The sequence below is a fragment of the Lytechinus variegatus genome, chromosome 15 (genome assembly GCF_018143015.1).
Source record: "Lytechinus variegatus isolate NC3 chromosome 15, Lvar_3.0, whole genome shotgun sequence".
NCBI classification, from domain to species: domain Eukaryota; kingdom Metazoa; phylum Echinodermata; class Echinoidea; order Temnopleuroida; family Toxopneustidae; genus Lytechinus; species Lytechinus variegatus.
The window spans coordinates 5939949-5965837 of NC_054754.1; the positions used below are offsets into that span (position 1 = coordinate 5939949).

Below are 25889 nucleotides of genomic sequence, written 5' to 3' on the forward strand. Positions count from 1 at the left end.
CCCTTTTCTTGAGTAATCTGACATAGCAGAACATGATCTGTCAATTCTTCGAGGGGCAGTTGGACACGGTGCACCTGATACACAAAGTATTTACCCTCCACTATCGATTTCAACACAAGTTCACACAGAAATACATGTTTTTAACTGTCATCTTATAAAACAGTTCTAAACTTGGTACGGTCTATTACACCCTTGTCTGGCGGGCACTCCCATTATCAGAATATACATGAGAAAATTATATTGCTTTCAAAGAAATTGATATAGAATGCTTGCGTTACCTCTAGGGCTGCTAAGAGACTGTGTAAGTTGCATGGAAGAGATATAAAGGACCTTTTATCAATGCAGTGTTTTTTCATAAAGAGAAATGTTTTCATAAAGCCTTTTTTTTTCTTTTGGGGGAATTTTTTGTCTTTAATCAAGACTGACTTGTGAGGCAACAAGGACATAAAAGGTACGTCAGACTGATGTGAATTTACTTATATAGCAAAGACTTTAAATCGTCGGCCTTATGCCAAAAGGGCCTTAACTGCTTTTGGCCATTCCGAGATAATGGCGTTTAAAGGTTTTGGCCTCTCTAATAATCAAAAGTTTGTGGTCGTTTTTTTGCTTTTGAAGCCAATTTCGATAAACATGTTAAGTTATTAAGTTTTACATGAAATGTGTTAAATTTATTATAAAATATTCAGAACCCCAAAAATCGGGTTAAGGCCCTTTTGGCATAAGGCCGACGATTAATAATTATAGAGGGCATTAAACAGATAACCAATGTAAATTACTTTACTAACAAAAAGTGCATGGTACATGTATGTTTACTTTCACCATACATGAAAAATTGGCATACATAGAGATATAAATGAATACTTTTAAGTGAGTAGATGATATCAATAATGAATGAATCAACAAAATTTATTGAAAAATTAAAATACATATATGCCAGTAATTTAAAACAAATTCCTTAAAAAATGAAAATATTGAATGAAAACATATACACATGACGTTTTCAATATCAGTTTGAGATATACCGATATCTTTTATAGAAATTGCTTAAATGTTAAAATAGTTCTTAAAGGGATGGTCCAGGCTGAAGATATTTCTATCTCAATAAAAAGAGTAAAATTCACAGAGCAAAATGCTGAAAATTGATCAAAATTGGATAACAAATAATTAAGTTATTGAATTTTAAAGATGTGCATTATTCCAGTGAAACAGTCCGAGGCATTTGGTTTATTCAAAATATTTATACCAAGAACTAAATCAATTGGATTGAAAACTGAACAAGTGCATTAGTTATTTATCGCTGCAACTTATTTCACCATAATGGAGAATCATAATTTACACATGTATTTAACAATTTAAATGAAACATTTATGATGAAACATTGTAACTGTTTTCACAAAATATTGATAAACTTTTAAAAATTCAATAACTTTGTTATTTGTTATGGGATTTTGATGGAATTTTCAGCATTTTGCTCTGTGAAATTTACTCTATTTATTTAGATATAAATATTTTCAGCCAGACCATCCCTTAAAAAAATCAATACACAAAATAAAATAATTATAATTTTCACCTCACCCCCTGCTAAGTTTCTCAAAATCACAACAGTACAGGTGCCTGAGTGCACCCCTTGCAAAATAATTAGCTTCCTTTTTCACATTGATTTTTCCATTGTTCTCAAGATATGTTTCAATAAATCTGTCAGCATTTAGAGAATCAAACAGGAAATCCATTCCTTCCTATGAGATGCTTCCATTGCGAGGACAGAATCAGCGATTTCAAACGTCGATTCAAAACGCCGATCGTAAACATGGTTCTGGGAGTGCTGTTTATGCTTAATTTTTCAGAGCAAATCATGATCTCCAGCTGGCTTCGCATCGTAAAGCGAGGTCAAATTGGGCGCGCCTTTTTTCGAAAGTTTTTTTTTCCTGATTGTTGTTATTACGTGGAGATAAGCATGGAGCACTACGACTGTATTGCCTGCGGATTTTCATCTCACCGGAAGCGTGTACCAAATGACGTCATTTAAACACGTTTACGATCGTGGTTCTGTTTATACTTCCCCAGAAAGCCTGATTCTGGTCAAACAACGTTTACAAACGCACCTTTTTGTGAGTTTACGATCGGCGTTTTGAAACAGCGTTTAAATGAAAGTAAGCATGGACGCAACCGTGTTTTGGACTAACCACGTTTGGAAATGCTGATTCTGGCCTGAAAAGTGGAAGCATAAACACGGCCTACATGTAATATTATCTAGGCATTTATGCTTTGATGGGGAAAGCCAGCTGCTAAAGATTGCTATTAGCTTGTGGAGTTTAAATCATAAAATCATGATTAGCAAAGGAGAGTTTACACTCTATTCATTGGCTACAGATGGATTAACTTCGTTTTTTTCCTAATTTTTATTTTATATTTTAATAAATTTAGTTAGAACTTCTTTATAATACTGAATGTATGACTATGGTCATGAAATGTAAAGAGAACAAATTTCAGATAGATAATAGAAAGTATTTGTAGAAAGCAGATTCCAACATACACTCCACATAAAAACCTAAGAAAAAAAAAGAAGTTTTTAGAGAAAATGGGAAACTATTTATGAGGTCATGAATATCAATACAGAACTTACAAATATAATTTGGGAAATCACATTTCACTTGCATATAAAGCAAGAGGCCTACAACAGGTAGAATCATACTTGCAGGTGTACTTATGTCTGTTTTCAAGGAGCTGCCAATAATTTCTGGAGGTTAAAAACAGGATTTGGTTGATTCACATTCAATAAGGTGAAGTGGTTTTATTAATTTCCACCTGGGGCCTTAACCTTTTACAATTACGCAATATTATTTTCAGGTGTGCGGATGCAACGTGGTTGAATATTAGTTACATTATCCCTGGGGTGGTACAACCGTATTTCCCCCCTTTATTTGTAGGGAAATCATCTTTTTTTGTTTTAAGGAGAGGATCTAATCAGTCATGAGATGCACTCTCTAAATCCCAACTCTCACTTAAAAAATATTTTATTTAAAGCCAAGGGCCCATACTCTGAACTCTTGAGGGATTTTCATGAAGCTGTTCATAAGTAACTTTAAGACTAACTGGGGCCTGTCTTACAAAGAGTTGCAATTGATCCGATCAATCATAACTATGGAAAGCCAGCAAAGTCAACATATAAAATTCATGCTTGTTCAAACAAAATTCTAGATATAATGTATATCCATAAATTCAATGATTTCTTGAAAATTTGGTGTGTTCTCCTTTGTTTACAGAGGACATTTTGCAAATTTCCTGTAGAAAAAATTATGACACTGATGGATTTCCATAGAGTTACGATTGATTGGATCAATCGTAACTTTTTGTAGGAGGCCCTGGTGAACCTTTCTTATAATATTTAGCACAAGAAAGGATCAACAGTGGTTCTTACATGTCTAAAGTCGCTCTTAACTTACGAACAGCTTAATTAAACACCCACCAGGTTTAATTCAAACTATGGTCTGATGTGGTGGTTCAATTCTGGATAGCCAATTTGAGATCTACAGGTTAAAATAATCAAGTCATTGGTCACTCAGATGGGGGGTCACTGCGACACTGGACAGCATCCGTGAGAAAAAGGGGAATTTTTTACGGATTGGTGTGAAACGCAAAAAGAGTGTCAAAACAAAACAAAAAATAGAAAAAAGTCTCGTAAATCACGAACCTAAAAGAGGGTACTGTATGTATTTTGCACCAAGTGGGGAACCTGCTACAAGACCCAAGAACTGAAAATATTTTATGCCACCTTAATGAAGAGCCTTATAAGAAAATGAAAATTTGAAATAAATTCCAAACCTTGCATCTCAAACCCACTGTGCACCTTGTAATCCTCAGGAACATAATGTACACAGCTACTGCAAAGGGAATATCCATCTTTAAAGGAGAAAGAAACCTTTAGAACAAGATAGCTTGTGTGAAAACAGAAAAATCAAAGAAACAGATCAACGAAAGTTTGAGAAAAATGTGACAAATAGTGAGAAATTTATGAGCATTTGAATAAGGAGATCACTAATGCCATGGAGATCCTCAAATTGGCAATGCAACAAAGATGTGTGCTGACACTTGTGAACAACTCTTCCCATTACTCAAGTATATATTTCACTTAAATTACCTCTTTTATCACATCTATCAGTAGATCATGTGTTCTTTCTAGAGGAGGGCATGTAATACAGATTTCTAAAGAATACACCATGGATAAAGAGTTTGTATCACAATAAGAAAAAGCAGAAAGAGAAATTTTGAGGGTATTTTATAGTCCATCAAAGGGAAAGTTGTTCACATGTGACATCACACATCCTTGTCGCATTGCCAAAGGGAGGATCTCCATAGCATTAATAATTGCAATATTCCAATGCTCATAAGTTTCTCATTGTCTGATTTTTCTCAAACTTTCTTTGTTCTTATTCTTTGATTTTTCTGTTTCAACACAAGCATACTCGTTCCAAAGGTTTCATTCCCCTTTAACAAATTGCCCAAATAAAAGGGCATGGAATGTGGATGAGTTCATTGCCTAGCAAAGGGTTCGCACCGAGGGTGATGGGGAAAACGAACAACTTCCCATCATGCCCCAGGAGGTTTTTCCTTCTAACGAATCTGTTTATTCTGCAAAGTGGCAACATCAGCAAGTTGTCGGGCCTGTGCGGCTCAGCCACGTACCTACGCAGACGTTCGAACAACACCATATTAAAGGCCTTTTAGATGTTTGGTTTATTTACCTACAGCAGTCCTGAGTCCCCATTAACACAAAGTGTAGAGATTGATCGCATGCCCGATTGTTGCAATTGCTCGTGCATTGTGGTTAATGCAATTGATCATTAAAAAATGCTCTACGATCATTGGTGAGATGCCAGAAAGGAAGACACTTCAATGGAGTGCTTTTATAGTTGCAGAGAGATGCACCATCAATATGAAATCGCTCTCCGTGTTATTAATGGTCTAAATTTAGATTGTCTTGCCTAAGACCAAGATTGACCTGGAGAAGGCACAGTTTTCATATTCCAAATATATATCTACACAAAGTTAAAGACCTTCCTCCAAATTGAATAAGATAAGGTATGCAGAATTATCGAAATAGCTGTTGAGTGCTGCTTGCACTGGTTCTAACATGAGTAACACATATTACCTTCATATTGTGATTCTTAAAATTGTGATCTTTATATTTCCTCTGTTTCTTCTTTTGAGTGGAGGAGGGGGATGCAGACGTTTGTTTTTATTCCTAAAATATAATTGAATGGAAGTTCATATGTAGCTATGTTTCAATTAGAGTATATAATTTCAAGCTATATAACTTTACCATGATGATGATGATAATAATAATAATAACAATGGTATATATGTATTTACCCAGGGTAGCCACTTAAGTTCTGATAACTGTTCTCCCAGCATTCGAGGATTTTCTCCCATTCATCTCACCTGGGTAAATTTCTTGCTTTGATAAGGAAAATACCCTTTGGCTGTAAACTGAATTCATGGCCCTAAGATCAAAAGGCAAGAGTCATAACCACTAAACCATACCGCCCTCACAATGAAATCAAGTTTACAAGGTACATGTCCATTGTAATATACCAATTTTATGCCATATTTACCTCATAATTACATGTATATTGGGCAATCATGATCACTGTTACTGATCATAACAATGGGAAAACAAGAAGAGCTGATATTCACTGTCTATGTAATAGAGCTACTTTAATGATGACATCATACATCGAACAAAAAATGAAAACGTGAGGGAAAAAGTGCAGCATCGAGCTAATAGGAAGTTGATATTGATTAACCATCAAGATAATTCTACAGCGTCATCTAACAAGTAATCAGTGTTTCTATGCCAAATTCATCTACATGTACAGTACCCCACATCCCAACATTAAAAGAAAAATGTATTGAAGAATTAAAGAAGCAATCACTTAAGAAATACCACAGTTGCCAATCAAATGCAAATCAATTTTACCCTCAAAGATAGAAAAGAAAGGATAGAAGAATTAAAGAAGCAATGCATATACCAGTTGCCAATACAAAGAGTATCAATGAAGATCAATTTAACACCATTGAACAAAAAATTAAGGATTAAAAGGGAGCAATGAAATTACAAATACCAAAGTAACCAATTTGATGATTATACATATCCCTATAATAGTTTATAAAATGAAGAATTGAAGAAGTCAGAAGTACCACAGCTGCCAATTTGAAGATTAAATACAGATCAAATTAACCCTAGAAGAAAGAAAACCTGACCTGAAGGGATTAAGGAAATCAGGAAGTTGTAGAATTCATTTTTTTACAAATGTGAGAGACAAGATTGCAGGAGGAAATGAGAGTAATGAAGGAAGTAATAAGAAATGATCATCTTTTGATATCAAAGGTCATTTGAATGATGAATAAACAGAGCAGTACAAAATGTGACACTTTCCATCAAAGACTCATCATGATGGACGAGATCAGGATGAAAGATGTACCCAGTAAATAGTAATTCTTTTTTTTTGGTGGCAAAAGGGAAAATTAAATTGGTATCTTGAAATATCTTCTCTTGGCTCTGTTTGTTTACAAATAATCATCAGGGCCCGGCCTGTAACATAAAGCTTTCCCTTTGATTACACTGTTGATTTCTACGACTGATTGCATTGGTTATTGTATATGATCAATCATACATATCAGCCTTACGATCAATTACAAAGCTTTATGTTACAGGGTCCAGGATTGAAGATACATGACCCTGTCTTAATGGAGAAACTTATATCAGGGCCCTGTAACATATAGCTTAGTGATTGATCATGGGACTGATTTCTACGACTGATTACATTGGTTATTGTGTAGGATCCATCATATATATCAGCCTTACAATCAATTACAAAGCTTTATGTTACAGGGTCCAGGGTTGAAGATACGTGACCCTGTCTTAATGGAGAAACTTACATCAGGGGTCTGTAACATAAAAATTAGCGATTGATCATGGGACTGATTTCTAAGATTGATTGCATTGATTATTGTGTATGATCAATCATAAAAGTAAGCCCCAAGATCAATCGCTAAGTTTTGTGATACAGGGCCATGATTACTGTAGGCATGGATGTAATAGTGAATCTACACTGGAAGATGCAATAAGGTTTGCACTACTTTTTCTTGACAATAAAGTCAGAAGAGATTTTTATTAATTTTGAGGAATACCAAATCATAAAGGCACTGGGTTTTTTTTCTTCTTTTTTTATTCAGGTCAGTCACTTTTATCTCGCCTGTAAACATTCTATACAGTATGAAATGTGCAATGAGAAGTTGTAAATATTTTAGAATTCTCAAGGAAGTAACATTTTTGTCAAGGGTCTCTTTGGCCAATGAATACATACATATTTCATTTTAATTGATACATCTGTGTGCACTCAACAAAGTGAAATAAAGTTGGTCAACTTTATTATTTTGATTTCATTGTTCACCATGTCTAAAGAAGCCACATGGACAACATTCCATACTGTACTTTCTTTATGAACTATAGTTACTTTCCTATTAGAAAAAGTAAAGTGAAAGCTAACATTGTTTGTGAAAGAATTGATAAAATGTAATCCATTTTTAAAAATCATTTTGGTTCAAAACATATGCAAGGCTTCCATTTTGAACAAGAAATTACTGCCTTTGTTCGAATGTTATAATAATGTCACGTCAAAGCAAGAAATTACTTACAAATTCACAAATTTATTTCAAAATAAGATAGTATTCTTTTTCAAAATGACATCATAGGAAGTTTGAAGGACACTATATTACCTTGATATTGTACCGTCATTATTCTGACAAAGAATGATGTCTGAATCACTTGTCAAATCTTTTCTTTGTCCCCATCAGGCCCCTGGTCTATTATTCCCCCTCCTGACCCGTCAATGAAGTTTGAAATTCTTGTTCTAGTCGGTGAATCAACTTGGAGTGACAAGACCCATTCTCACCAGAAATTATTCAACGTTATCATTTCATATGGGCACATGTGCAAGGCAGTTCAAGTACAGTAGTTGATTTCTTTCGATTCAAGCACCAGACAAGATGGAGTGGCCTTCAAGTTGTTACAAAAATTCTAAACGATTTAAAAAAGTAGCAACTTGTTGTTAGAGTGATACGCTTTAAGGACATGCCTAAAACTTGAGACACATTTTTACAGTGCATATATCCTACTAGACTACGGCGTCAGGGTATAGTGGTTCTGTTTCCCCGTCTCGGGTCGCTGATTCAAATCCAACTACACACATCAATCTCTTTCAGCAAGAAATTGATCCATATCGTGTTTCACCCAATACAGCTGAGGTATACACTGCATGTATTAAAGTGGGGACCAGGTAGAAATATATTCCTTGGAAAAAATGCACTACATGTACCTGCTGCTCTGCTAAAGCTAGGGTAATATGCATTTACTGTAGAGTGAGCGCTTTAATAGACACTTTTGAAATTAAAGTTTTCAGTGGTATAAAGCAAGTATCATTTATATCATAATCATTATTATTACTGTAGTAGTTGTAGTAATAGTAGTAGTAGTAGAATGTCAGGCACACAGGTGAGAATTTTAGACCAAATAAAATGAGACCAAGTCCCAATCCACAAATTTTGCTTGCGGTGTGAATGAACCCTATCCTGACACCAATCTGTCCACCCACTGCTCTTCCATTGTAAACGGGTTTGATCCATTCCCCCTGCCTGGACAGCCTGTATTGGACAATATCCTGTCAGATCCTGTCCGGTTCTTTATTACGGCGAGGAATCGTGACTGCGGTGACAGACGCGTCTAGGAAGGGTCACTCAGAGAGGAAGTTACGTACCCGCTCTTGAAAGTCAACGGAATTAGGCTTTTATTTTGTGCTGGAAGACAAATGGAAATACTTAATTTTGCCTGCTAATAGTTTGATGGAAATGAATTTTCAAGGGCGAATGGATCTGGTAAATAATGGGTCCTCTTTGTCATAGTGTTTTTTTTTCTGTAATGCCGAAAAGCTTTGAATGAATCATTTATTCTACTACGTCATATACCTGTAAATGTAGAAATATCAGCGACTGTGTTTGGTTATTTACTATGTACATGTACTGCTTACAAGTACTTTATTGTTAGAATAGTTTGAATGATTAATTCTAGTCCGATTGACCTTCCATAGTACTTTTTTATTAAAGAGCAATATGATATGACATCAGTTTGCATTTCTTAATCCCTTCTCAAAAATCTGATCATGAACTACATGTAGTATGTGCAGTAGATCTCAATTTCAAAAAGGAAGTATTCCATTTGGTTGCCATCAAAGAAGTTCAACTTCGGGCCTCAATTTCAGTACTGAAAAACAACAACAAACTTTCATATCGCAGGGACACTAGTAATGAGGCTATCAATTATGGGATTGGTGTGTTTTAAGAGATATCGTTTAACACTTCATTAGCAGGCTTGGCTGGAAAGGTCAATTTACAATCTTGCACCTGAGACAAAAACATGTTTTTCATTTACCGCTATATGCAAATTCAACCTGCAACATATTGATTACCGTGACTAATGAACGACAAGCAAGACCGTACATGTATACATGTACTGGATTCCCATGGAATAACTTGACCACTCCCCAAGGAGTGGATAATGAACATTTAGTTTGTTGTACGCGAATAAATGGTAGGCTGATTGTGAAACATTTGAACCGTAGCACACGTGTCGTCCATAATGTACCATTACAAGGTCAGGAACACGGTGATGTCGACATAAAAATTAGGATTCAATGCACTGCACTAAATGTGCATTGCGGCTGCGCCAGATGCACGTTTGAGTGATTTTGCTGTTTGCTTTCAATCATTCTTTCCGATTTTCATAGATTAACATCTACGAAAAAATGATTATTGTTTGTTTAATTTTGCTAACTTTTGAGGCGTTGTACAACACGAATAGCAAATATTCTTATTCACTCCATCGCACTCATGCCTATTTGCTATTTGTATACTCATATATTTTACATACAATTTACATATAGTGTAAATTTTTAAGCAAATATCTGTAGTACAATTAATGCACAAAACCTTGTACCATGCTGTGAGACTTCCAAGTTGTCATCCGAGGGGGGGGGGCAGTCAATGCTGTACACACACGTGGCCAAGGAATTTCCAAACAGCCCCTAAACAACTTTTTCTCTGTGTGCAAAATAACCCCCTAAACAAGTTTCTTGCGGGCTTTATTTACTGTACACGTTCTGGCCCCTAAGCAAGTTTCGCTAAAATATGACCTCGGGGAAAAAGCTTGGAAAAAAACATACCCTAAACACGTTTGGCTAGTTTTGTAAAAAAAGCTTTTGGGGAAAAAACATACCCTAAATACGTTTGACCCCACGATTGACCATTGACCAGTCTTTCAAAACCACCCGTTTTCTTGAAAATCGTTTTTGATACCCTAACGAGTCCAAGCGCGGACCGCGTCTAAAACTGAAAAAAACACCCCTTCAAACATGTTTTTTTTGTCATGCGTGTGTACCACAATATATTTGACTCCCCCCGGGCTGTCATGTCATTCTACCGGTTAAAAATTTATCTTTACTCATTTGGAGTAATGTGTTGATTGGTGAATGGACATATTTGTGAGGCCCGGGGTCCTTTCACAAAGCTGTTTAGAGCGACTGGTGAACCTTTCTTATGCGCTTAACATGTTGGTGTATACCATTTACCACACTGCAAGAAAGGGACACCTGTCATTCTTAAAGTCGCTCTGAACAGGTTTTATGTAACACCCATCTGGGCCCCGTCTTACAAAGAAAATACTGATCAATCACAACTATGGAAAGCAAGCAACCCAAACATCTAAATCATTCACTGTATATCTATTCAACATGTTTTCTAAATACGATGTATATGCATGGACGTACTGTATCATTGCTTTGAAAATTCAACACGCTCCTCTTTGTTTTCAAGGGATATTGACTATTGTGCAAATTTCCCATATTAAAAATTGTGACATGGCTGCCTGGCTGGCATTCCATAGCTGAGAATGATTGGATCAATCACAAGTCTTTTTAAGACGGGGCCAGGGACCCTGGGCACCATCTGTTAATACTTCAAAATCTCACCTTAAAAAGCATTGGCATCACCATCAAAATTCGATACATCTCAACCAACCCCTAATGGAATCCTTACAAATAACAAGTCTTGGCCAAATGAAAAAAAAAAGGAAAAAAAACCATGACCAGTTCCATTTTTGGAGGGGATACGCAAAATTACCTAGATTCTCAAAACAGGTAGTGTGCACCCATGGCTAGGGAACGCAAGGGGAATTTCCTGTAATTTCCTAGATATTTACACCTGGTGGGTGTTTCATAAAGCTGTTCGTAAGTTAAGAGCGACTTTAAGAACGACTGGTGATCCTTTCTTTTGGTAAATGGTATACACCATAGGCGATGGTTTAGCGCGTAAGAATCACCAGTCGTTCTTAAAGTCGCTCTTAGCTTACGAACAGCTTTATGAAACGGCCTCCGTTTATGATTCTAGGCATATTCAGACCGACTCAACCACTAGAATACCCGTTAAATTACAAGATATTGTTCAGGCTAAAAAATACCACATAATTATTTTCCGCATTCAAGTCGATCCACAGCAGACATTTTCGGGGTAAGTTCTTGATGTTATGAGCATGCTTAGTATGGCCCGATTAGCAGGACAAATCACTAGTTCGGCAGCAAACAAGGTCCCAACTACTCACTGGGTTGACCAAAATCTTGCAATTTGCTTTCACACTGCAAGAACACCTGCAACCTTGGAAAGATCCCCGTAAAAGTCCTCATACTTTTTGAAAAGTGACTACTAATAGTGGGTATTTTCTTTCGGGAATGTTACACTTTAAAAGTAATTTGCTTTTACTCTGCCAAAATTACCAATCAGGGTAGATTTCCAGATCAGAAAATACCTGGTATTCTTGTAAGTTGGAGTCGGTCTGAATACACCCATATATCAAAAGTATTTTCATGCCCCTCAAGCAGCAAGGCCAGCCTGCCTCTCTCTTTATGGGGAAGGTACCGTATATCAACTGTCTTGAAGTAACGAGTCAACAAGTCTTGTTTTCTTTGGAACGGTTTTTTTTTTTAAATGAGGTAGATGTAGTGCAAGTTCCTGATCAGGTCAATAATTAGAAACATATGTTGAAACATTGATAGGGATGAAAAAGAAGAAAAACATTCACTCCAGGGCTTTGCATATTTTCTGTTACGCCGTTCTGGTAGCAGTCGTGCCGCCGGGCTAGCTGCATGCACGTTCCATAGAAATGCATACGCACTTGCACGCAGGCGACCCGTTCCCAGGATCCCCGTTTTCACAAACATTTGTAGTTCCGAAGCCCGTTCCAAGGACCCTCCTTTTTACAATAAGCCCACTCCAAGGCCCCCGTTTTTTTTGTCTCGCCCGCGGCACATACCTACTAATTTTTTTTGTCGAGTGCCCCCCCCCCCGGGCCTAATACCCCACCCCTCATGGCCAGGGAGTATTTTACCAATAGCTATATGCTTTAACTTTAAGAGTTAAGTGTTACATACAAGTACATATACAGTGGTGTCAAAATTAAATGAACCCCACCAGAAAATGAACATATCTAAATATGTTAAAGGGGAAGTTCACCCTGACAAAAAGTTTATTGTAAAAATAGCAGAAAAAATAATAAAAAATATTGCCGAAGGTTTGAGAAAAATTCATCAAATAATTAAAAAGTTATTAGAATTTCAATTATTTGATTTGTGACGTCATATGCGAGCAGCATTCCTACATAGCGTATGGTAAAAAATCAATGAAATGTCATTTTCTCAGAAAATTGAAAATGGTTTTCACTGTAACTTTTGTATATCAATAGACAAATCGTTTCACACCCGATCATGAAAAGAAAACAAAATTAAGTCATCAGGAACCAAACCAAATTTGAAATTCATACATTTTATATTACATAACACATGGGGCAGCTGCTCGTTTATGACGTCACAAATCCCAAATTTTGAACCCTAATAACTTTCTCTTTAACAGATTTTCCTCAAACCTTCACCAATATTTTTTACTATTTTTTCTGCTATTTTTACAACAAAGTTTTCTTCAGGGTGAACTTCCCCTTTAAACTTCTGCCGTACAGTATTTAATTGTGAAGACATGCAATAAAATATTAAGTTCAATAAACTTTGTTGGTCTGGGCTCTCCCGACATTGTCTACATTCGACACTCTGCATGAAAGAAAGCATTTTGTGGTAGGGTTCACCCATTTCAATAGCACCAATATAGTTATAGGGATATTCTATTTAGCAGTTGGTCATGAAGTGATTTGAAATGTTACTAACAGCTATCAGGCACCTGGATGAAGTTAATCAATCCAAAAAGGCAAGGGAGTGTTTAAAACAGTTGGCACATCTCAGACTAATTGTTGTTTAGCACCGTTTCGGGTGGAATGGTTCAATATGATACAATTCTTTATCAGATCTAGACATTTTCTTGCTCCAGTTAAAATGTCCAGGTATTGGATTTTTTTTACTTGTTGTTTAGTCGGTTCTCAGCGCCAGGGGTAATCATTTATTATTTCCTCCTTCATGTAGGTCCCATATGCAGGAATGTGTGGCATGAAGAGGTTACGGGATATATCGAAAAGCCACGAAAAAGGGAGTAGAAGATAAAAAGAAGGGAAAAGAGTGAGGAGAAAGGGAGGGATTTAAAAGAGAAAGGATAGGAAGGAAAGACAAACCTTAAATTTCTTTAATTTTAGGGCATCGGCTACTTTAGCTGACATTTCATATTACAGTATTGCAGTGAGAAAAAGAAAAATGTGTCGTGTCAATTCAAGAACGCCCGTATTAAAGCACAATAGTTTCGTGCACCACTTCAGAGCAGAGAAGCCCTTATGCAATGCACTTTAAAGGGCGTTTTTGGGCACATCTAATGCGTGAAAGTGTGGATTTAAGGGCGTACTTGCACTAACCAACACTTAATCCTGTTAAATGAGGCAGAGCAGTCTTAAAATCACATCGAAAAGTGGATTTACAAACTGCTATGGAAGGCCATTTCAGATCACTTTCAAGACCACTTCGCGCATTCCCTTTACACGTTAAAACTGGTTTCCACTAAACTAAAAGTGGCTTAACCCTAAATCTCCCGGGGTATTTTGATTCTTGTCATTCCAGGGGGAGGGGGCCATTATGGGCCCCCCTTAAGATCTCAGCCGCGGATTGCGCGATCACAAAGAAAATTTGCATGATGGTAGAGAATGATGTAATCTACGCAGTTGCATTGGTAAATTTAACTGAATTCATATATTTTTATTTTATATGAATTATGCTAATTTATTCATGAAATCATACTTTTTGCTCTGATTCACTATATAAAGCTCCTAGAATGCTATTTTGGGGTGAAAATATTCTTTATAGCATTCCTAACAATTGTGAATGAAAAAATTCTGGTATCAAGACCGATTTCTTATGTATTTTATTGTTTTGTTAATTTCTTATAAATGCATTTCTTAATTTTTTTACTCTTTTGTTTTTTTATTGTTTTTTCAATGGAAATCGTTCCAGACTTAATTCTGATCATAAACAAGGCAATATTAATTAAGTTTAATCAGTAAAAGTAGAAATAATGATACATTTATGAATTTTGGCTAAATACACAATTTGCATTGGATTTGTAGATGAAATCACGTTTATGAGCAATTTTGGGTCTGACATGCACTTACATAATGTTGCATAATGTCGTAACCGCATACCCGGGCATCACGAATTTGGTCTCAAAATTTGCGCCAGACTTGAAAGTAAAAAGACTGTGAGTGGCGAGGTCAAAAAACTTTGCGCAGCAGGTATATCGCGAAAATTGTCGAGGGGGGGGGCCATTATGCTCCCCAGGAGAATTAGGGTAAAGGGAATAGAATAAGAGAATCGTCAGAAAGACCAAAGGAAAAGCGAAGAAACGTTATAATACTAGCATAATCATAAATGGTGCATGGAGAAAACATTTGAGCTCTATGTATACTTACAGGCAAAGTAGAGCCATGCAGCCGGCAAAATTTGTGTATCCTTTACAACGCCGTACGCATCTTCGATTGTCAGCTTACAGCTATAGTTTCCCGCATCCCCGATCTCTGTCCATTTGATGTCGAGCGTTCCGTTCGAGAAGACGTGAAAGCGCCCACCCGGAGTGATAACCACATTGTTGTGCTTCCATTCCACTATCGTATAGAGTGACTCCATGTGTGGATTGTTTTGCCCCAAGCAATGAAACACGGCGGGAAAACCCAGAGCAACGATTGTGTCCGAAGGGGATTCTGTGACTACTGCATATTTTAAAAGGAAGCAGATAAAAAAGAACAATTAAAATTTAACAATGAAAATGATACAATAAAACTTTAGTATCCCATCATACTAACTTAAATTCAAACATAAATTTTCCCTGTATTTTTATATCCATATTTTTTTTTATTTCACACATATTTGTTTTATTTTACCCACATACCCATTTCATACATACGTGTACTTGTCACTTCCTAAACTTTAAAACCAAAACTAAATTGTATTTGGATGCAAAATATAAACACTAAACTTTGAGCAAACAGACACAAGATCCAAATAAAATTGTGTACATTGGAATAATGATTAAATATATTGGGCAAAGTTATCAAATAAAGTTAGCTTTGTTGAAAAATAGTTTATTTATTATAAGAAAATATTCTTACCTATTTCTGCACTACATCTTGAAATCAGTATGGTGGTCAAAAGTAGTCTGAAGACAGAGCTAAAAAGACGAGTATCCATGATGATTTTTATATTCTTAACATCTATATAATCTCTGATGATATCTGCGTCCAAAATATCTTCTTCCAAAGAATAAATCCTCTCGAGACTGCTTATATTGCAGGCATACAGCAAAAGTTGTTGGTGAACATTTCCTCCGATTAAAAACACCTTGTTCACTCAGTCTTTTGAAAGTCCAGCACTTTGAGTTTTGTGTCGGTTGTCCTTGATATTCGACAATCGGCTATACCACTCATGCAGTTCTTCTGTTGCTACTGGCTGGTCCAACAGTCTTGCTGTAGAGTCCCATGCACCAAATTCTGTGTCGTTCACCCGGCTATAGTGTTGTTCTTCACTCGGCTGTGTTACTCATGCAGTTGTTTCATTCCGACCCGCTGTTCAGCCTGGGAATTGGAGGAAATGAAGGGAAACGTGAAATTTGTGAGTGAAATTAGTCTATTTGGAAGGATGATGCGAACAGGTCGGCTTACATTAAGCTTGATGAGCCAACGTAACAAAAGGACAAGATACTTAGACTGCCTCCTTGATAGTTGAACAAGTCGTTTGGGGGCCAAAGAAAGGAATTTTCTTCTATGATTTTGCTTTTTCCAGTCAATATGACTTTGATCTACAGAAAAATGTCAATATCCAGTAGTCATCACTGTAATAGGAAAACTGGCAATAAGTGGAAAACAAATTGTTTCTTTAATTTTGTTTGTAAAATGGTATACTTTTACATTTATTCTTTTTATGCTACCTGCATATCATCTCACTTTTGTGAATTTCTTTGAAGAAAATCAAAACAACAATATGCATATATTACCATTTTCCAAAATAATGCACAAATATCCTAAATGGTATCCATATTCATTTAGCAGGTGTTTCTACACTTTTGATATATTATAAATAAGAAGTTCAAAATAATGATAAAAAAAGACATACAAAATTTTACAAAACGTTACATTTACATAACAATAGATTAGACATATTTCATATACAAGAAAAAAATAATTTCAATTCAGAGGCCAGCTATCGTTATAGCAAAAATCTTGAATGAATAGCAACCGGGGGGGGGGGGGGGGGGGGCATATTTGCTTTTCTTTCATCATGTGTAGAGAATCCATTGGTGCATAACAATATTCAGGAAGGTCTCAATGAATTGTGTGTTGACAATCATCCTCTGCCCCCCCCCAAAGAAGAATAACTAAAATAAATGAATACATAAATAAGTATTTAAAAACAATGAAAAAAAAAATGAATGTAAAAATAAATATGACCAACTCCACATCATATGAAGATAGCAACAAATAAAATTAAACCACCACTGGATTTGGAGTCATACAATCGTCTGGCAGTCAAAATAACATTTTTTTGTTCAAATATAAGCTGAAAAGCTAACAAAAAGTGCTGCTCAAGGCAAAGTCCTTTTTTGTACATTAAAAAAAAATACATGGATTGGAAAGGAAGATCTTCAGGTTACATTTACATGTATTTAAATCTGTACTGTACTAATCTAGTTGTATGTACTTTATGCCATATCATGATTATGTCTCAAGCATTGTAAATTTGTTTTGTATATGTTTTTCCAATAAATGCAGAAAATCCTGAAAAAAAAATCTTTTCACTTTCCTGGCATCCATTTGAATCCACTTATCCTATTCCTTTTAAGCATTACACCAAATAAACATACATGGAGCATATTGTATATATAAACCTTCTGATTAAATAAAAAAATATATATATTAACCAGGTATTCTAACTACTGTATGCTATTTAGTTTATTTCTATATCTTCTTCAGTAATCGTCACTGAAAGTCATTTCAAAAGAACAGTAAGGTTTTAATGTTACATGTGCAGAGCAGCTGTAATATTAGAACATGATTATCAAAATAAAAATGTACACTGTAGGTTTAGTTCTTTACTAGGCACTTTAAACAACTCCCAATTCATATTCAAGCATCGTCACCCCTTTCATGAAATGCTCTCCTCAAATTTCTTCCATTTTTTTCTTCGTGATCATATCTCGAGCAGCACTTTTGTGATAAAAGCCGATAAACTTTGACTGTACTTTCAGAAGTGCCAATCCTGAACATTCATGTGTTTTGTTGTCCTTCGGTTTTTCGGTGACTGGCTTCGGGAAATTAGGTCAGGAGTCTACATCGTTCCACGTTCTGCGCATTCATGTTAAAGACATGCTATGGGACTTCCCCTTTCATTAAAAAAGTAATGTTATATTGTCTTCTTCAAATTGACAATTTCCCTCATGAAATGGTCACCATCTAGTGTCCTGCGTTCCAGATAAGTTAATCAATTGGGCACCGATTATTTTTTTCCCCTTTGACTCGATGAACTGTAGAAATTTAGTTCTGCCCCTGACATGCCTGTGGGCTACCGCATACTGGTGGTTCCAGCAGTTAATTACCCTTGCAGACTGCCTCGCAAACATACAGTTAAAAGAGCCTCCGTTGCGATTACTCAGTGGGGATATATCTCAGGATCTCAATTTTGCAGCATGAGAAAAAACTTTTGAAAAAAACATCAGAGCATTCAATACTATGAGTAAAACATGGGAGTGTAGGATGAAATCAGTCATAAAAAACATGTGAGAACATTGAATCAAATTTTTTTTTCATTGCACACAAAATAACCAGTTCAAAGGTTAATTTTCAGAAACAGATGAGTTTGATGATGAAATTTATTTCATCATAATGGAAACATATCATTTAATACACATGTATGAAAAAAGGAAGCAATTATGATTTCATGAAATAACTTAAGAAAAAAGAATGTGGAGATGTGACATCATTAGCCCTCCTAATGAATATTCATGATGACGTGCATAACTGTTTTAACAAAATATTGCTAAACTTTAAATTTCAATAACTTTGTTATTTGTTATCCGATTTTGATGAAATTTTCAGCATTTTGCTCTGTGAATTTTACTCTATTTATTTAGATATAAATATTCTCAGCCCAAAGCATCCCTTTAAGAAGCACAGATCTTCTCTACGATTTTCACCGATTACCTTGTTCTGAAGCAATCAGACAAAAGGATTTCAGTATCTTATAACAAATACTGGAGTTTGTGAATATTGCTCCATATCCTGGGGGGCCACTTACATTGACGAGTGGATACCATGCGCGACCAAAAAAAAACACGTAAAAAGGATGTCTTTTTCACATTGGGGCACGTTATGTACGTAACGTGATAAGGGTGTCAAAAACACAAAAATAATGAAAAAAAGGGTATCCATTTCGCTAGGAAAATTATGTGTTTAGGGTCGAATTTGCGGGGATGATAATACAAAATTAAAATGTTTTATAAAGGATGTCCTTTTTGTCCCAACACTTCGTGTTTAGAGTCCGATTTGCGCGAGGTGTAGAAGGTGGGGTCGTGCCAAACCAAATAAGGTAAATACCGAAGGACCCGTAACAATAAAACATGCCTGTACTTGTTTAGGGGTTCATTTCAGGGAACATTTGCCAAGAGTATCGTTATGTTTTGAATACTTGTCAAGGGTAGGGTTTAAGACGCTAATACTTGTTAAGGGGTGCTTTTTCAGAATATGGAAATTATGTGTTTAGGGTGCTTTTCGAGACCCCATGGTCGCGCATGGTATCCACTCGTGAATGGAAGTGCCCCCCCCCCCCCCCCCCCCGGCTCCATGTACATTGTTTCATGACATGCTCCCATGGTTCTTTCTCTAAAGGAAAAGTAAACTTGAGTTTCTGTTGTCTGATTATATCACAAGAATTCAGAGATAGACATGTCACACAGCAAATTTTCAGGTGACAGCTATTGTCCTTTACACAATAGGGAGCCCGTCTAGAGAAAATTGAGGATGGCAGTCAAACAATAGGTTCGGTGTCCAGAATAGGACCAAAACGAAAAAGGCAACTTTCCGGTCTTTGTATCATGGTGACTCTTTGAAATTTGACTCTTGAATCAGTTACCGAAACAAAAGGAAAGACTAAACCATTTTTGACAATGGCATTCCTTTGTATCTCAATGTAAATCTTCTAGATTAGGAGACAGATTCGAAAGAACCAAACAATGGGGAGGTATTTCAAGTTGAAACAAGAGATTAATTCTAGCTTTATACAGTGTAGTATTAAAATAAAAGAAAAAACTGCCCTCACCCTTCCATTTTTAAATACATGTAGGTGTAGGAGAGAAATTAATATTTTGGAATTGGCATAAATCTAGAAATGAGACAGACCGGAAAGTATTTTAAGCATCACACAGGTGGGTTGATGGAGTCATTTCCATTCATGTCAATTCAAAAATATTCAAGTCCATGAAATTTTACAGACTGAATACTGTTTTAATACAAATGACCAATCTGTACCACCAGAAGGAGTTTACAAGAACCCTTGCGGTTATTTCAGATGCTTTGCTTCAATTTACAGCTGTTAATATAAAGCCTAAATTGTTTAACTTGACATGTCTCTTTTGATTTAGTGACAGCCAATCAGAGCTTGTCACTTCACATCCATTTTCTCTTTTGGTTTTTGATTCGCTCTAGCATTCTGATCATTCATGGGATTGAACTCCAATGAGTGCACGTCGAAAAGCTTCAGTATGTCAATTTTAGGGCTAATTCATGACCAATATCTGTAACTGGTTACTTATGAAAATTTGTTGTACAATTTTTGTAATGTTCCATCATTTCTGTATTTTTTTAAATCCAGATCACAGCCTAACCTACTTTTGATAAGAGGTTTTAAGCCTGGAGTTACAAGTAACAAAACCATGATTGACAAAAGATCAGCTCAGGAAAGAAATACAAGGACATTCAATACATGTATGCTACAATCAAATGGAAAAATTATCTACTTTTTTAAGAGGAGTTAAAAGCACAGGCTAACATTACACCTGAATACTGAACTTTGATTTCATATTGCATTCAGTAATGTTCATTTGGATGACAAAATTACCACCTGGAAGAATAAAAAAAAAACAAATCCATGCAGATCGACACTTCAAGATATCTATGACAGGAATATTCCTGAGATTGGGAGGAAATTTCAGACAGTATTTCCGGTCATTTTATATTTCGCTTTTTTGAAGCACTTAATAATAACTTTGGAGCATGTTTTTTTTCCTGCTCTTCATTTTCATAAAATATCAAAGCCCCTGAGTTTCTAGATGGGACCTAATTGGAACTAAGATTTTTAAAGTAAAATCATTTTAGCCTATAGATGACATAACAGCTCAGGATGCCGGCTAACATTTTAAAAGTCTGCAGGCACAGACCCTGTGAAACTCTGATCAACAAGTGGGTCCCCAAGCAAATAGCACAATTATGCTGTTTCAGAGGGCCTTCGGCACAAAAGACATTATAGGCTGCACATTCAGACCCTTATTTACTCAAGTGATTGGTTTGCACAGCAGACGACGGGATGCCAGCCAGCAGTGTCGGCCTACTGATATGATTATTATTATTTTTTTTTTGGCGTCACCTGTGCATGGGAGGCGAAAAACGAACTGAATCACTATGACCCGCAGGTCTCTCCTCCCAATATAACTGATTGGGGGGAAGGCAGGTGGACCACTACACCGGGGTTTCCCCCTACTCTTATAAGAATAGTGCAGTGGGTTCTTAACGTGCAAAGGTGGTGACTCTCCTCTACACGGGGCCTCCATTTAACGTCCTATCCGAGGGATGGAGTGTTTTCCATTGTAACATAGTCTGCATCTATGAAACATGGGAGAGACGTGCATGTATACACAATTACACACATCGCACTGGCTTCGGTCATCCGCCCGAGGTGGACTCGAACTCACGATCTTTGGTTCGACAGGCAGACGCGTTACCGACTGAGCCAACACCGCTCTCAATATTGATAGATGCTGTGACCTCCATGGGTGACTCAGATCAGGTCATGTAATGGTTCATTACCCTAATTAGGGAAACAATTAAAAGATAACCATGAATGGTTCCATGCTATTATTTCAGGGTTAGCAGGAAAACACAAGATTAAAATTGTAATTTTTTCGATTTATCATGGCCACATACTGTAGTAAAAATATAAAAAAAACCTTGCCATTGTTGAACATGCTTTAAAAAAAAATCCATAATAGTATGCACGTAAAGCTTTAATGCAATTGTACATGTACATATTAACACATACACAATATCACTCAATTCCACAAACAAGTTCAAACGGGAAAAAATGACGACTCTTACATCAGTATAAGGAAAATATCAAGAATTCCATGTATGAATTAAATTCTTCAAAATATGTAATACAGGTATTTAAAAATCAATATATCAAGTTATTGTGTGAGGTGAAAGTATTGCAGACTTTTTATTCAAACCTACAACTCGGCCCCATATTTGTTGAGAGACCAGCCAGAATTATCCTCCAGAGAAGATAATATTCAGATGGGTAAAATGGTGAAAATAAGATAAACATGTTTATGCCTGTTTAACTTTTTTTCAAAAGCCATGGAAAGTTTACTCAAAGCTAATCATCCATTATCAAGGAATGAAATATGAGATCTTGATATAATTCATCAATTTCCATTTTGCTTCAAGCTTTTGAAAAAAATTACTTATTTCCATGTCTCTCAGCAATTCACCGCAATGGAGCAAGAGTGGGTAAGAATTTTTAGGAGCGATTCTCCATTAGAAGTCAGAGGGATTAATTATTTCTTCCCGAAAATAGATCAACCTACAAATCCGAACGGAGCCCGCTTGGCTAGGTTTAACCCTGTCAAAGCCAGACATGTTGCCTCCCCTCAATATACTTTTTACGTCATTCTATAAAATATCTTTTTTTTCTTCAAACTAAATCAAAATTACCTGGAAATTGAGCTGACTACATGTACATTCCTAGAGTGTACACATACCTCTGAATATTATTAATTTTTGTGTAAAATTTCCTTTGCTTTGAAAAATAAACATACATGTATGTTCATTCCATTAAAATAATTCAAGTGAAATGATACATGTATGAATGAAATTGAGAGTTAAGAAAGTTTTAATAGATAGGTGAAGCCACTTGTTCACTGCTACCATCATGCCTGTGGGGAATCTACAGGTAGGACTATGGTATGCCAATGCTGTACAGAGCACACACTTTACAAAATCATTAAAATATCACTTTTGTGACCAAAATTATTAATTTCCATACAGTTGCAATTTATTTTTCATTAGTAACTTGGGAATAATTTTTGTATTCACCAGAGTGCTCAAAAAATTGAATTTTGGGCATATTTTTGTGTACACCCTCTATTGGTGGAAAGTAATATGGCAAGAAATTTTTAATTTTTCAAACTCTATAATTTTTAATTAAGAAAAAAATAATTCAAAGAATCAAATTTACATAAGGGCCAAGTTATATGATGAATAGCTGTATTGGAAACTAACAGTGTAAGAAAATCAAGCATTTGTCACATAGAAAAGGAGAAAATAAGCCAAACATTGCCACCCTTATTTTGCCACACATGGAGATGTAACTGAGAACAAGGTTATATCATAACCTTGTTCATTGAATGAGTGGGTGAAGCAATGTATGCAGGACTGCTAATTTTTTAATTATACATGTATATCATTTTCAAAATTCATATTAAAACTCTGTTCTTTTAGGAATATGAAACTCACAACTTTTACAACTTCGTTATATAGAGTTCTCCCTTTTACTGGGGTTGAAATGAGTTCTTAAAAAAGAATTTTAGATTTCAGATAATGAAAAACTATATATGGGTATAATGTGGTTGAAATAGAAGGATTCTTGTAAAATTGCATATTGTATGTACAGTATTGTATTTTTTTATCAAAATGTTACTTATCCATACTGTACACTGTTATTTTATATTGTTATTAACTTTGTTATTGTATATGTGTATGAGATGGTTATACTAAATAAAAACGTTTTAGAAAATATTGTACATGTACGTACAGAAGCAGCTTTGGTTATTAATTATGCACTTGACTAGAATGATTAACATGACTGTATTTATAAAGAGGTCATGTGGAAATAACCACAGCATATTGAATTGCATGATTTGTGTATACCATGTACATAATACATGTATGACTGCCCCACCCAGGCCCAGGTACCCTCCCAGCCCTACTTGCACAGAAAGAGATCGGGATGTCAATGTCATTTCTACAAACTCAATCTTTCTCCGTTAATTACCAATATCATAACTACGATCCACTCCCTGACATCGTCATAGCTGTCCACTTTGTTCAAATTCCTTTTTGGCAACAGACAACAATGTATCAAGACCTTCGTCAAATTATCAGGGCAGATGAAAGAGGAAATATGGAGAAGCAGAGAGAGAGGGGAGTGTGGGGGAGATGATGAAGATTAGAGGAAAGACAATGGAAGACAGGAAAGGTATCAAGTGAAAAGAGAAGCAAAAATTATAACACAGAGAAGAGCGAACACTTGAAAAAAGGTTTTAAAGTTTTAATAAAGCATGTTGCATGGCCCATCACACTACAGCAAGTTGTTAAGACTTAAGAAGGTCCATGCAGGGGAGGGATAGGAAGGGAAAGAGAGGGAGGGGATGAGGAAAGATAGGGAAGGGGAGGGAGAGGAGGGGAGGTAGGGGAGAGATACATGTAGTCCTGAAGGGGAGAAGGAGGGAAGGGAGGAGGAAAGATAGGGAGGTGAGGAGGGGGAGGGAGGGAGAAGAGGGAAGGTATGGGGAAGGGGGAAGATATACGGAGGGGGAGGAGGGAAGGTATGGGGAGAGGGGGATAGATAGAGAGGGGAGGAGGGGTGAAGGAGTGAGTGTATGGGGAGAGAGGGATGGATAGGAGGGGAGGGAGAGGAGGGAAGGCATGGGGAGAGGGGGATACATAGGGAGGGAGGGAAGGTATGGTGAGAGGAGAAATGATAGGGAGAAGAGGAGAGGAGATGGGGGAGGGAGGAGAGGAGACAGGGGATGGGAAGAGGGAAGGGGAAGAGGGAAGAGACAAGGAGAATGAGAGAGATGGGGAGGGGAGGGAAAACTTAATGGCGATTTAACAAACAATGAAGGATGACAGATCAGAGTGCTGATCATGCTGGACAAAGCTTTCATCAGCTATAATTGGTTAGATTGTTATCCTTGGAACTGAATTACAAATATTTGTCATTATGTCATCAACCAATTTCTATCCTACTCACGCAATTCCGCAGTGGACAGACTTTCAAATATCATGACTAAGTTATGATTATTTCACTTTTCTTATCAACAAGAAAAAGAATGGAGAGAATACAATGTAGACGCATGAAATATTGTTTAGATTCAATGGATGTATGCACGTAGGCTTGGGGAATCATACAATTATTCCTTGAAGTTAAATGCCATATTGAGGCACTTGTTGGTTTTAATCATGGTTTGATAAATAAATGTCCTCAATTTTAAATAATGTACACTCTTCAAACGAATTGGCAAATGCATGGACCTACTAATAATCCTTCTGGTGGTGAATATAGTACATGTACATGTTCAACTAATAAAAATGGTCAGATAACAACTGAAATCATAGATTCTACTACTTGATTTTGACAGATTTTTGTCAGTCGGACACATACATGTATTCATCAGTTGACGCATGACCAATCCTTATAAAGAGTGTAAAAAAACCTCACTATACAGTGTGTTGTCTGCAAACAGACTCATATATCATGTGGGTCTAGAGTGAAGACTAAATGTTCTGTCTACCTAAAGCAAGCCACAGTACATAGTAAATCTAGTCTCACTCTTTCAGACTCTGCATTATGCACAATGCGAATTGCGAAAAGTTCAAAACTAAGGGTCTGCATGTGCCTGCAAACTACATACAGAGTACATAACATGACAATTCTATATTTCTACATGTGATGTCATTGGCCAACGTACTATGCATGAGAAACAAGGACTTAAATATATCAAACTTGGACCAACTAGACCGGCCTGCACCTAGGCAGGTGCAATAAAACATAACCAGGTCATGTTTCTTTATAAAAAATCAACACTTCCTCCTCTACAACTCCAACTGCAAAAGTTGCCAAACTTGAAAATATGAGACTTGGAAAAAAAAACCTGTTCCAAAAGGAAAACGAATTACGATCCACTAAAATAATCCATTTCCTCTTTTGCGCATCAAATATCTACTCCCACCCAAGACGAGTTTGTGTATACAATTTCTA

General features: G+C 36.2%; 1 protein-coding gene across 5 annotated transcripts in view; it reads right to left on the reverse strand.

Moving 5' to 3' along the window:
- Positions 1 to 25889, reverse strand: part of LOC121429143 (neogenin-like) — a 114862-nt gene that overhangs the window by 75092 nt on the left and 13881 nt on the right. For all 5 annotated transcript variants that reach the window (XM_041626070.1, XM_041626065.1, XM_041626068.1 and 2 more), the window contains 2 exons: positions 15695 to 16156; positions 14999 to 15295 (listed from right to left, as the gene is read on the reverse strand). In XM_041626070.1, the coding sequence (XP_041482004.1) occupies positions 14999 to 15295; positions 15695 to 15773 (376 nt within the window). In that variant the 5' untranslated portion in view covers positions 15774 to 16156. The remainder of the gene's footprint in view (positions 1 to 14998; positions 15296 to 15694; positions 16157 to 25889) is intronic.